The sequence below is a fragment of the Lepidochelys olivacea genome, assembly GCF_965140295.1.
Source record: "Lepidochelys olivacea isolate rLepOli2 genome assembly, chromosome: 10".
Lineage (NCBI taxonomy): Eukaryota > Metazoa > Chordata > Testudines > Cheloniidae > Lepidochelys > Lepidochelys olivacea.
The window spans coordinates 50,990,894-51,004,713 of NC_140420.1; the positions used below are offsets into that span (position 1 = coordinate 50,990,894).

At 46.1% G+C, this 13,820-nt stretch overlaps 1 protein-coding gene across 2 annotated transcripts in view; it reads right to left on the reverse strand.

Moving 5' to 3' along the window:
- Positions 1-12,799, reverse strand: part of CHRNA5 (cholinergic receptor nicotinic alpha 5 subunit) — a 29,139-nt gene extending 16,340 nt beyond the window's left edge. Inside the window, exon 1 of one of the 2 annotated variants that reach the window (XM_084640791.1) lies at positions 12,518-12,799. In XM_084640791.1, the coding sequence (XP_084496917.1) occupies positions 12,518-12,671 (154 nt within the window). In that variant the 5' untranslated portion in view covers positions 12,672-12,799. Of the gene's footprint in view, positions 1-3,952; positions 4,102-12,517 lie in introns of those variants that run through there. The other variant, XM_084640792.1, reaches the window with a different exon arrangement.
- Between the last annotated feature and the right edge of the window lie 1,021 nt (positions 12,800-13,820).

Sequence of the window (13,820 nt, forward strand, 5' to 3'; positions counted from 1 at the left end):
AAAGTAAAAAAAATAAGCTTAGCGTAATTAACAGTAATACTTTATTAAAAATCTTATGATTAGGGATGGCTGCTTTGTACCAAACACTGAACAGTTTTTTAATGCCTAAGTGACTTAGGAGTTTAATTCCCATTTACTTACTTTAAGGCTTGAACCCCTAAGTACCTAAGTCACTTTTGAAAATTAATTTAGGCATTTTTGGAAATTTTACCTTACGTGTTTTTCTGACAGGTATTTATATTTTCAAGAAATACAATAAAAAACCTAAAATTAAACTTTCTAATCCTATTAGAATATATTGAACATCTTATTTTCAGTATTTGGAAACATAAGTAACAACTCAAGAATAAGTGTACTTATGAAGTAGCTATAAACACGTTTAAATGTTACAAAGATTCATTTTTGTGCTTTAAGTGGGTAGATAACAGCAAGTCTGAAGAACAAACTTTTGACTAAAATGATTCTTTTCCTTGAGATTCAGAGATGTAGAGCACAATATTTTCAACAAAAAAGGGACAATGTATCGCCCACTCTAAGTACTCACAGGAGACAGGAATAATGGTACAATCAATTATAGCACAGCAAACTTTATATATATCTGTAATATCTTATTCATCACAAACTCACATCCTGAAATGTGTCACAATGCAGTGATGGATTGTCAGTCCCAAAGAACAATGTCCCTCCTTTAGCCACAGAATAGAAATGACCCATGGTGAAGCAGCACAAGTTTCCCCACACTGCTGGGACAATCTAGTTCTTCAGAAAAAGCCTGTAGTGGTGAGAAGAGTTTGCTCTGTACATTTATTTCAATCTCTGACTGCTCTACAAAATGCCAGAGGTGTAAAACACCATGTCATCCAGTCTTCCAATAACTAGTGTTAATACTAACTTAAAGAAACTAAAGTAAAATGATTTTTAAAGAAAATTGCTACCAGTAATACCTTACTGCATATCAAAATTTGATAACATATTAAAGTTTGGTCATGAAACTTAATTAGAATAAAGCCTCTTTGCAAATTTTGTAAATCTTAATATTAACAAAATATACTGAAATTTGCATGCCCTTACCTCAATTGTTAAAATTAAATATTTAAGAAAGTGTTTCACCAGTGCCAATGAATGGGGAACTCAATTACACAATTTCTGTATTGCAACTCATAAAAAAGAATAAAAAGTTTTATAGTTGCCATCGATGCAAACAAGCAGAATATGTAGATTATAAATATCAAATCTATGGGCAGATTTGGTAGAGCAGCAGTGAAAGGGGAACAGAGGCCATATAACTGAAAGTATAATAGGTACATCTTCAGACAGATTTGATGATTTCCTGGTCACATAGGTGCTGGAACTAGGGTGCTGGGGGTGTGGCACCACCCCCTGGCTTGAAGTGGTTTCCATCATATAACAGGGTTTACGGTTTGGTTCAATGGCTCTGAGCACTCCCACTATACAAATTGTTCCAGCACCCCTGCCTGGTCATGCAATGGAAAAAGTTACAGTAATCATTACACCTCTTTCTAACTTCCTTCTATCACATTTGCCCTCATTTTAACATAGTAATTTAGTTACTTATTTAGAAATTCAGTCCAACTTGTATCCCCCTATTTCAGAAAAACTTCAACTGTTGATAGGAAAAGTATTTTTAGAGTTACACAAACACTTTCATTACAACCCCCAAAGGTACCTTTGGGTTAAACTGAATTTCCACCTTTATTTCTTGATGAGTTTTTCAAAGATGAAAAATGCTCAAATCCTTGGTAGAAGAGATGAAAGAATTTACATCTCAATATTGGGTGCAATGCATGAAGCAGTTTACCATGCTTTGCCCAGAGAGAGACCTCTGTCGTTTTTTGCCTCTCCATTGAGCAATGGAATATTCACTCCACTGCATCAGATTCAAGCTCCCGAATAAAGGAGCATGACTGACAATGAATTTAATATTCAATTGATGCCTGTCAATTTGTCCTAATCACAAATGTAATCTGATTGCAAAAAATTGTTTCGTTCAAGGCCAGGAGCCCTAAAGTACTTTAGACTACATCACCACATAAACAGCAATTGTAAACAAAACTCATTGTCCCCACCTAATGAGGTCCTGGATGCTGAATTTCCCCCACATTCATGCCAAAATCAGAAGTATTTAATCAAAAACTGAAGGTAGATTGAAACTCAATCCTTCAATTGCTAAAGGAAAATTCTTTCCCAGTGAAAACTATAGAATTGTTTCAGACAATCCTTGCTGCCCATCTTTTTCTAAAGATATTTTTGCTTTTTTTTTTTTTTTTTTGGCAAGAAATCTTTGACAATCCAGGTACCATTTAACAGTAGATCATTAGTTTCTTTTTCTGTAAAAGCAAGGTGACAAACTAGAAACAAAACAACACAAACAAAAAATTCGAAGGTGCCACAAGGGCTCCTCATTGTTTACACTAGGGAAAGCAGAAAAAGACTCAGAATGGTAATTTGTAATTTTTATATGTTTTAATAGAAATGAACAATGTTCAGTGTGTGTTCCTGGACTATTGATGCACTTGGAAGGCAGTGAAAAAATCAGGCTTTCATGCCATCCCCACAGTTACTCGGGCCTTTCCTACACTAGAAAGGGTTTGCCATTCCTAGTGAAGACAGAGTTTATGAACTGTAAGGCTTATGTTGCCCTAACTCTGTAAACCTCTACACTAAAATGTTGCTCCCAGCAATGTAACTCACCCGCTATGCCGACTTAATAATTACCTCTGCAAGAGACATAGCGCTTAGGTTGACGTAGTTAGATCAATTCAGTGTCAGTGTAAACACTGTGTTATTTATGTTAAACTTTATGTCCCACAGTGTAGAGACTGTGTTATGACCCACAGTGCCCCACCATGACTGCTCTGGTCACTGTTTTGAACTCTGCTGCCTGGTGGCCAGACACCAGAGATGTAAATATTGTTTTAAAAAGTTAACCATTTCAACAATTAAAATTATATCGTTTAACCAGTTAACTGCTGGTTGCTCCTGTCGGCCAGCCGGCGTGGCTGGGGCTGCTCACTAATGCTTACTGGTTAACTGGTTACTATTTTACATCCCTACCAGACACACAGGTATATGCCCTGTCCTCTAAATCACTGTGAATTATTGAGATTCCATTTTCTGCTTGCTTGGTGTGGAGAGCTCACCTAGCAACTGCCCAGCTGACTGTGCTGGCTACATGCTGCAGGCTGCTCTTGCCTGGTGTACACAGGAGGTGGTGGGTGTCCTGAGTCTGTGAGAAGAGGCTGTGCAGGCACAGCTCCAATCCAGCTACTGAAAAGTCAATATCTACGAGCAAATCGCTTGGGGCATGGGGGAAAAGGGCTACAAAAGGGACCCGCAGGAATGCCACATGAAAGCCAAGGAGCTGCGGCAGGCGTAACAAAAGGCAATAGTGTCTGACAGTCACTCTGGTGCAGAGCCACAGATTTGCTGCTTTTACAAAGAGCTGCATGCATGTCTCAGCGGAGACACCACCACCACCCCCAAGAGCCCTGCGGATACTTCAGAGGAGTCAGAGTCACAGACCCCAGAGTGAACAGTGAGGAGGAGTTGTTGGATGAGGAAGAGCAGGAGGAGGAGTAGGGGGGAGAGGCAACCAGTGATTCAGTAGCACAGCAAGCCAGGACCTGTGTTTTGAGTCCAGTGCAGGCAAGTCTGATGCAGGGGAAAGAACCTCTGGTAAGTATGTCGTTTGCTTTGATATTGCAGGGACATATCTGTTCATTTACTCCTTTTTAATCATGCTAGAAGAGGTAGTGAAATAGCAATTCTATTCATTCATTATCTGCTTCTCATTCCCCTGTAGAGTTAGGCAGAGAGGGCCCTGCAGAACAGAACAGGAAAAGGAGAGAGATGTGCAGCAGGAGATGCTAGCACTTCTCAAGCGTCAAACAGACATGCTGGAGACTTTTGTTGATCTTCAGGTTCAACAGACCTGTGCTCTCCTCCCTCTGCAGCCCATAGAGAACGACATTCCAGGACCTCCTTACACCCCTCATTCCCACATGGTATCTGGGGCTGCTGCACATACACTGACCTGTGAGAGACACAATTGGTATATGTGTTTGTGAAATGACAATGACTGTTCTTTCCCCTTCAAATGTTCTTTTCTCTGTATTTATAAAGTTTCATTCAATTATAAATATGTCTATTAGCATGGGTTTGGAATAAAAGTCTATTTATGGACACTTAATCTTTATTAGTTCACAATATATGCTGGCTGGGGCTGACATCATTCACAGATAATAGCAATATGTGCATTCGCAATGTTATATTACTACACACACAGCATCCATTACAAGGTTCATACCAGGATGCAAAAAAAACAATGCCAGGCGCAACACACATTACTGTGGCTCACAATTAAAATGGTCTTTCAAAGCCACCCTGAGCCCTATAGCTCCCCATTGAGGTCTTCTTATAGCCCTGGTATCTGGCTGCTCAAAGTCAGCAGACAGTCATTCCACCTCTACCCAGGCAAAAACTATTCCCCCTTTGCCTCACAGATATTATGAAGCACACAGCAGGCAGCTATAACCATTGGGCTATTTTTTTCCCTGAGGGCTGATCTCCTGAGTAGACAGTGCCAGTGTAATTCTGCCTCTGCTGAGCCTGTGGTTGAAGCACTCCTTGCTGCTGTCAAGGTGGCCAATGTATGGCTTCATGAGTCACGGCAGTAATGGATAGGTTGGGTCTCCCAGGATCACTGTTGACATTTCAACATCCCCAATGTTGAGAAGTCTGGTCTGGAAAGAAAGCCCCTGCTTGCAGCTTTCTGAACAGGCCTGCGTTCTTAAAGATGTGTGCGTCATGCACCTTCCCTGGCCATCCCATATTGATGTAGGTAAAACATCCCCAGTGATCACCCAGCACTTGCAATACCATAGAAAAGTAGCCCTTTCTATTGATGTACTCTGTGGCACGGTGGTCTGATGCCAAAATAGGGGTATGCATGCCATCTATCACCCCACTGCAGTTTGGGAACCCCATTGCAGCAAAACCATCCAGTATGTCCTGCACATTGCCCAGTCCTTCGTAGCAGGATTCCATTAATGGCCCTGCACACTTGCATCACAGCAACCCATACAGTGGATTTCCCAACTCCAAACTGATTCCCGACTGATTGATAGCAACCTGGCCTTGCAAGCTTCCACACAGCAATTGCCACTTACTTCTCCACTGTCAGTGCAGTTTCATTTTGGTGTTGCTGTGCTGGAGCAAGCTCCACAAACAGTTCCAGGAATGTGGCCATGTGCATCTGAAAGAGCAGCAGCCACCGCTAGTCATCCCATACCTACATAATGATGTGATCCCACCAGTCAGTGCTTGTTTCTCGTCCACAGAACCAGTGCTCTACCATCTGCAGCTGCTCTGTGAATGCCAACAACAACCTTGAATTATTTCTTTCCATATCCCACAGCAAGCTGATCTCCAAAGAATTGTCAAGTTTCCCACGGTTCCTCTGCAGATACTGCAGGATCAGGTGCATTGTGCTTGCAACACTCATCAAAACAGTGCAGAACTGTGCATGCTTCTCAGAGAGATGGAGGATGCACGGGTTTGCACGGCTTTTGAAAAAATGCGTGAAACATTATGGGATGCAGATAAAATTCTGGGATGGAGAAAACTACATCACGGAACATTGAAACCATGTTCCCAATCACTCCTGTATGACTCGTTTGCCCCAATGAGGCATTGTAAACCCTTCCCAAAACACCCTGTGCTAGATGGTGGTGAGTTCCACAGTGGGATAGCTACCCAGGGTGCACTGCTGTCTGCATCAATGCAAGCATTGCCAGTGAGGATGCGCACTGATGACACAAGAAGCATCGTGCAGACATGCAAAAGAGATGTAATTACTGTAGCAGCTGTACGTTGACATAACTCAGGTCAACCTAATTTTGTAATGCAGACTTGCTCTGAACCAGTAAGAGTGTTTTTGCCAATATAACTAACAGTTCTTTGAATGAAATAAGCTGTACCAGCAAAAGGACCTTTTTCTGAGTATAACTTTGTTTATACTGGGCTTTTGTTGGTATGGCTACGTTGTTTGGGGGAGTGATTTCCCTCCCTCATGCCTAACTGATATAAAAAGGAAACGGGTGGTAGTATTTGTATTTTCCTTTTTTTGGGATGGGATGCAGGGGGGAGGCTTTGTTTTTTGTATCAGCTCTGGCCAGTATATATCTTATGAGTATGAAGCTTCACTCTCTCTAGCTTCTAGAAAGGAAGAGCCTTCTGTTTCTTCTCCCACCATCAGAGCCGTCTAGCTATTGCAGGGAGCAGAATTATTCTCTATCCAAGCAAATAACCCCAGAGCATACTTCTACTACTCCTTTTTCCCAGGCAGCAGCAGCAGAGTGAAATGGATGTACTTGACAGTTTCACACTGACAACTGCAAAAATTTGAAAAGCGGCTGTGTGACTGACCAGATTTTTTAAGTTTGTTTCATAGAATATCAGGGTTGGAAGGGACCTCAGCAGGTCATCTCGTCCAACCCCCTGCTCAAAGCAGAGCCAATCCCCAATTTTTGCCCCAGATCCCTAAATGGCCCCCTCAAGGATTGAACTCTTAACCCTGGGTTTAGCAGGCCAATGCTCAAACCACTGAGCTATCCCTCCCCTGTGCTGGTACTGCTTGGCAACGTTATAAAGATGAGCAGACGAACAGAGCTGTGTTTGTGAAGTAAAGAAGGCAACACTGATTTTTTTATGTTCACATTTAGAAGGTTATTATTGCAGTCAGAAAAGCAAGGAACGTTTAAATCAAAACTTCGGCAAAATATCTACTAATGGCTTGGCAGCAGGGAAAGCTTACTACTTACCACTGGTTAATGGATTTTGCAAGTCTTGCTGAAAACCAGCATCATCATAGTATATGGCCATGCTGCTTACAGAGAATCAAGTTGACATATATAGATTACCTATTGTTTCCCTTGCCCATGTCTGTCAGTCCTTAGATTAAGAGCTCCTCAGACCTTACACTGCCACCCTTCTTGAATGCCTGTACTGTGCTTAGCATATTGTGGGCACGACTGTAAATATTAAAAGATAACAATGTCTCAACCTATGGCTTGCCAAGATGTTTATTGCTCCACCAGTCTCCAGGGTCACTGAATACCAGCAGCACTGTTGTGCATATGATAAAATGCACTGCTTTGAAGAGCCCTAGCAATATTCTTTTTTGGTTTAGCATTAGTTTCTTCTGCTCAGTGATAAGTTCAGTGGGGAGCAGAAGTGATGTCTACTTCCTGCTGAACAGCTAATGTAGATGAAGAAACCAAATGCCAGATGCTGGCTGGCAGCCTCGGAGTGGAAAGCAGAGCCACTGTGTGGCAATCCTGGCCTCATTGAAGTCAATGGGATAGGCCACTATCAGCCTAGGAACAGGATGGGGGAAAGGCATCATTCTTGCTGACCAGGGACCTGGCAGTGAGGACAGAAGAAGGGACATGCAGAATGTTGGGGAAGGCTGCAATTAAACAACTGATGGGGAAATCTGGAAGGAAAAAAGACATCTGAAAGGTTGAAGGAGAGAGAAAAAGTAGGAAAAGTGTACAAAGTAAAGTGGGAAGTGGAAAGAGGAAAAGGAAAAGACATAATGAAGGATTTTAAGGTTAGAAACATTTTATTCATACAAATTTAATTTATTCTGTACACATCATGGAATTAAATTGACAATTTTGTAAATACTTATACAAATAAGGTACAGCCCTCAGGCTCCTGGCAAGTTGCCAGTGCAGCCCTTGATGCTGCAGAGGTTGTGCACTGGTACATCATCTGTCCACAGCAGAATTCTGCTCATGCAACTAGATTCCAATCTCAGATACACAGGTATGTAATGTCCCCATGGCTTGTACAAATCAGGTACTCTTCTTTAGTATGCAAGAACAGTAGTAGATTTCAGAAGATATGCCAGTATGTTTTCCATATGTATTTGCCAGAATATAAAAAATTAAGATTTTCATTTCTGGACAGAGTGGAACTATACAAGAGGTCCCTTCCCTAATTTCTCTACAGTCTACTGGAAAATTCAATTTTTTTATATTCGCAAAAGAAAGCAAAATCATTTAAAGGAGAATCATGATATAAGTAAACTGATAAATATAGGAAACTTTGTCCAACAATTCTAACAGATGCAGCTTCTCTCAGAGTTCACTTCAGAAAACTAATTCTTATCCTTTAAGTTGAAATTCTTCTATATTACAAAACACTTCACTGATTTAAAGGCAATCAACTCATATTTTGTTTTGCAACAAACAACGACAGTTTGTACAGTACTCCAGGAAGAAAGAAAAGGAGTACTTGTGGCACCTTAGAGACTAACCAATTTATTTGAGCATAAGCTTTCATGAGCTACAGCTCACTTCATCGGATGCTGTAGCTCACGAAAGCTTATGGCTCAAATAAATTGGTTAGTCTCTAAAGTGCCACAAGTACTCCTTTTCTTTTTGCGAATACAGACTAGCACGGCTGCTACTCTGAATCTAGGAAGAAAGTTACAACATGCACACTCACACATAGCCACGTTGTAATGAATAGAAAACTGAAGTTTAATTTTCAAGGGTTTAGAAAGCATACATAATAACCAAGTGATACGGAATTTAGTACACCTACATCTGATAAATTGTTTACTAAATAACTTGTAAAGGATTTCCCCCACAATTTTAATATACTATTCTAAAGCAATACTATAATATAGTTTACTGCCCCAATGCACCACAGTTTTCAAACAACTAGTTAAATATCTACCACCAATTTCTATTTTTTAGTAAATTACAATTTTATTTTAGTTAAAATGGCCAAGAGAGAAACAAATTCTCCCTTCAAATACATACAGATAGTTCTCACTGAAGAAAAAGTTGCATGCTTGTACCCAAGGGCAAGATTTGGCTCCACAAAAGTACCTGACTATGACCTTTTTTTAACAGCTCTATATAATTATTCTTTCTATTGTGATGAGACTCATTTAGTGAAAACATAATTCTTCCAACTACTACAATTCACAGTAACTTTAAAAATCACTTTTAGCATGATAGTAACGTAGGTAAGGATTTGTTACATTTCAAACTAAAGTTCACAGTTTTAATCCAGTTTAAATTTCAGGATTTGCACTGTTTATTTTTTGCATCCCAGTTTAGAAAATGAAAGTCAATTAAGTCAATTTCACTTTTGCTTCAAGTGAGTTTAACTTTCAGGCTTTTAATACTGCCATGTTAGGACTTTAAACTGGGTGGAATATTTATCTAAAACCAACTGTTTGGAAGACTTATACATTTCACTGCTCTTAAATTCTGTAAAAGCAATATTTTACAACATCTGTATTTTGGGACAAGCTTGAGCTGACTACCCTTTTAAATTTGCACAGTTTTATCTATACAATTTTGTTTTGTGGAGTGTTTTATAATTTAAACTGTACAACTCAAATCCTTACTTTGAGATTAGCCCCTGGGACTTCAACAGGGTTAACTCAATGAATAAGTCAAGCAGAATTTTATCATAAATCCATAAGAATGGTATTTCAACAATAATAAATATTTATCATGTATCATAAGCATTCCTATGGTTTGCCTCTGGCATGTAGATAAACACACAAAGCAGATACATCACAAATCCATGACCACATCAGCTGTGAATAAATGCAATACACCTTACAGAGAACAAAACACAACAAAAAAAAACCCCACTAAGGTCTGATATTATAACAACAATAGCATTCTTCATTATTTGGAGTAGTTGTACAACCACCTAATGAGATGTTGTGATCAGTATTTGTAAATATGTATGTGTGCACCCAGAGAAATTTTGCTTGACAAGGGCAAAGAAAAAAAGACTCAACCTCTAAACAAGGTTGTTTGTGGGGTTTTTGCCCTATCTTCTGGTAAATAAAGCTGTGTCTGTTTAATCGTGGTCGCTCTAGATTACTTTAATTAAAAATCAAATAAAAAATTCTTCTGAGCTCTACTTCTGCACTGGCCCTAAGGACTGCAAAGCTAGTGCTCAAGCCTTGACTTGTTCTTCAAATCAGATTTAAAATGTTTGAGTCTGGTCTTTCAAAGAGTTGACATAGTATGCAAAACCCCTCCACGACCCCTTCTCCTACATCCTCCTTCCCCAAACCCCTCCACGACCCCCTCTCCTACATCCTCCTTCCCCAAACCCCTCCACGACCCCCTCTCCTACATCCTCCTTCCCCAAACCCCTCCACGACCCCCTCTCCTACATCCTCCTTCCCCAAACCTCTCCCCGACCTCCTCTCCTACATCCTCCTTCCCCGAACCTCTCCCCGACCCCCTCTCCTACATCCTCCTTCCCCGAACCCCTCCACGACCCCCTCTCCTACATCCTCCTTCCCCAAACCTCTCCCCGACCTCCTCTCCTACATCCTCCTTCCCCAAACCTCTCCCCGACCTCCTCTCCTACATCCTCCTTCCCCGAACCTCTCCCCGACCCCCTCTCCTACATCCTCCTTCCCCAAACCCCTCCACGACCCCCTCTTCTACATCCTCCTTCCCCAAACCTCTCCCCGACCTCCTCTCCTACATCCTCCTTCCCCAAACCTCTCCCCGACCCCCTCTCCTACATCCTCCTTCCCCAAACCCCTCCACGACCCCCTCTTCTACATCCTCCTTCCCCAAACCCCTCCACGACCCCCTCTTCTACATCCTCCTTCCCCAAACCTCTCCCCGACCTCCTCTCCTACATCCTCCTTCCCCAAACCTCTCCCCGACCCCCTCTCCTACATCCTCCTTCCCCAAACCCCTCCCCGACCCCCTCTTCTACACCCCCCTCCCCAAACCCCTCCACAACCCCCTCTCTTACATCCTCCTTCCCCAAACCTCTCCCCGACCTCCTCTCCTACATCCCCCTCCCCAAACCCCTCCACGACCCCCTCTCCTACATCCTCCTTCCCCAAACCCCTCCACGACCCCCTCTCCTACATCCTCCTTCCCCAAACCTCTCCCCGACCTCCTCTCCTACATCCCCCTCCCCAAACCCCTCCCCAACTCCCTCTCCTACATCCTCCTTCCCCAAACCCCTCCACAACCCCCTCTCCTACATCCTCCTTCCCCAAACCCCTCCACGACCCCCTCTCCTACATCCTCCTTCCCCAAACCCCTCCACGACCCCCTCTCCTACATCCTCCTTCCCCAAACCCCTCCACGACCCCCTCTCCTACATCCTCCTTCCCCGAACCTCTCCCCGACCCCCTCTCCTACATCCTCCTTCCCCGAACCTCTCCCCGACCTCCTCTCCTACATCCTCCTTCCCCGAACCTCTCCCCGACCCCCTCTCCTACATCCTCCTTCCCCGAACCTCTCCCCGACCCCCTCTCCTACATCCTCCTTCCCCGAACCTCTCCCCGACCTCCTCTCCTACATCCTCCTTCCCCGAACCTCTCCCCGACCCCCTCTCCTACATCCTCCTTCCCCAAACCCCTCCACGACCCCCTCTTCTACATCCTCCTTCCCCAAACCTCTCCCCGACCTCCTCTCCTACATCCTCCTTCCCCAAACCTCTCCCCGACCCCCTCTCCTACATCCTCCTTCCCCAAACCCCTCCACGACCCCCTCTTCTACATCCTCCTTCCCCAAACCCCTCCACGACCCCCTCTCCTACTTCCTCCTTCCCCAAACCTCTCCCCGACCTCCTCTCCTACATCCCCCTCCCCAAACCCCTCCACAACTCCCTCTCCTACATCCTCCTTCCCCGAACCTCTCCCCGACCTCCTCTCCTACATCCTCCTTCCCCGAACCTCTCCCCGACCTCCTCTCCTACATCCTCCTTCCCCGAACCTCTCCCCGACCCCCTCTCCTACATCCTCCTTCCCCAAACCTCTCCCCGACCCCCTCTCCTACATCCCCCTCCCCAAACCCCTCCACAACTCCCTCTCCTACATCCTCCTTCCCCAAACCCCTCCACAACCCCCTCTCCTACATCCTCCTTCCCCAAACCCCTCCACGACCCCCTCTCCTACATCCTCCTTCCCCAAACCCCTCCACGACCCCCTCTCCTACATCCTCCTTCCCCAAACCCCTCCACAACCCCCTCTCCTACATCCTCCTTCCCCGAACCTCTCCCCGACCTCCTCTCCTACATCCTCCTTCCCCGAACCTCTCCCCGACCCCCTCTCCTACATCCTCCTTCCCCGAACCTCTCCCCGACCTCCTCTCCTACATCCTCCTTCCCCAAACCTCTCCCCGACCTCCTCTCCTACATCCTCCTTCCCCGAACCCCTCCACGACCCCCTCTCCTACATCCTCCTTCCCCAAACCCCTCCCCGACCCCCTCTCCTACATCCTCCTTCCCCAAACCCCTCCACGACACCCCCCACATACCCCTTCTCCAAACCCCTCCACGATCTCCAACATACCCGCTATATCCCCCTCTCCTAACCCCTCTTCAGCCTCACTTCACCTTCCCTCCTAACACACACGCGGCTGCCTCCCCGACACCCCCAAAGCCCACACCGGGGAGCGTGCAGCCGTGGTCCCTTTACCCGTGTAGGGGGTGCGGGCGCTGCCCCTGGCGGCGGTGGCTCTGCCGGCCGGACCGGGCACCCCGAGCAGGGGCACGAAGAGGCAGGTGAGGAGGAACAGGAGGCGGCTGCCGGGGGAGAGGACGCGCCGCGCCTGGATTCCCCGTTCCGCCATGGCTCGGCTCGGCTCGGCTCGGCTCAGCGCAGCGCGGCGCCGCCTGGCAGCCCAGAGAGCGCGCGGAGCCGCAGCCTCAGGCAGCTCCGCCTCACACTCGAGGAAGGAGCGTCTCCCCAGCGCGGCGAGGCTACCCTGCTCTGCCCCTCGCTGGGGGCGGGGGGGGAGAGAGGAGGAGTGGGCGGGGCACGGGGCGAGACACCCCCGCTTCGGGGCGCTCCGGAAACCGTTAGGGACTCGTTGTGTCCCTCCCCGCGGGGCGCGTGCTCTCCTCCTCTGAAGGGGAGGGCGGGAAAGGAGCGGCCTGCTCTGTTGCCCTGAAGCGAGGGGGCCGAAGGGGGGGGGGTATCACAAAAGATACATGGGGGCGGTGCTTAAAGTGGTCTGAATAAAGTGGAGGGTCTATCTTGAGCTGGAAGCTTTGTGCTTAATGTGCGCGACTCAGCTTGATTATACATGTAGCCAGGGGTGCAAGCCCCCCTGCCACTCTAAGCCCTGCCTGGAGGGGTCCCGGAAGGGCCTGGGCACAGCAGGGGCATCACACCTGCCGCTGCTGAGGTAATGAGGGGTTTGTTTCTCAGACCTCTCCTCTGGCCCTCATGCAGCTTGAGAATGACCTGGCAGGCAGCTAACACTGGGCACAATGGGGTTGTCCTTGTTTGGACGCTGTGCTGCACATCTGTGGCCCGTGCTCAGATGCTGTAGGCCATGTGTATGAGCCTATGGCAGGCATCACAGATGGCCTTATGTTTGGACATCATGCCAGACATGTACCATCCTGTTGACCCAGGGCTTTGCTGCTCTGAGCAGCATGGTAAAGGCGGGGTTGGATAAGGGGTAAAGGGTCCTGCGGGACAGGGAGCAGGGGGCAGTTGGATGGGGCTGAGGTTTTGGGGGGGGGGTAAGTCAAGGGACAGGGAACAAGGGGGTTTGGATACGCATGGGAGTCCTGGGGGGGGGGCTCTCTAGGGGCGGGGGTGTGAATAGGGGTCTGTGCAGATGGGAGGGAGCAGGGAGGGTTAGATAGGGGGTGGGGTCCTGGGGGGCAATTAGGGCCAGGGGTGTGAATAGGGGTCGGGGCAGTCAGGGGACAGGGAGAAGGGGGAGTTGGATAGGGGGTGGGGTCCTGGGGGGTGGTTAGGGGCCAGG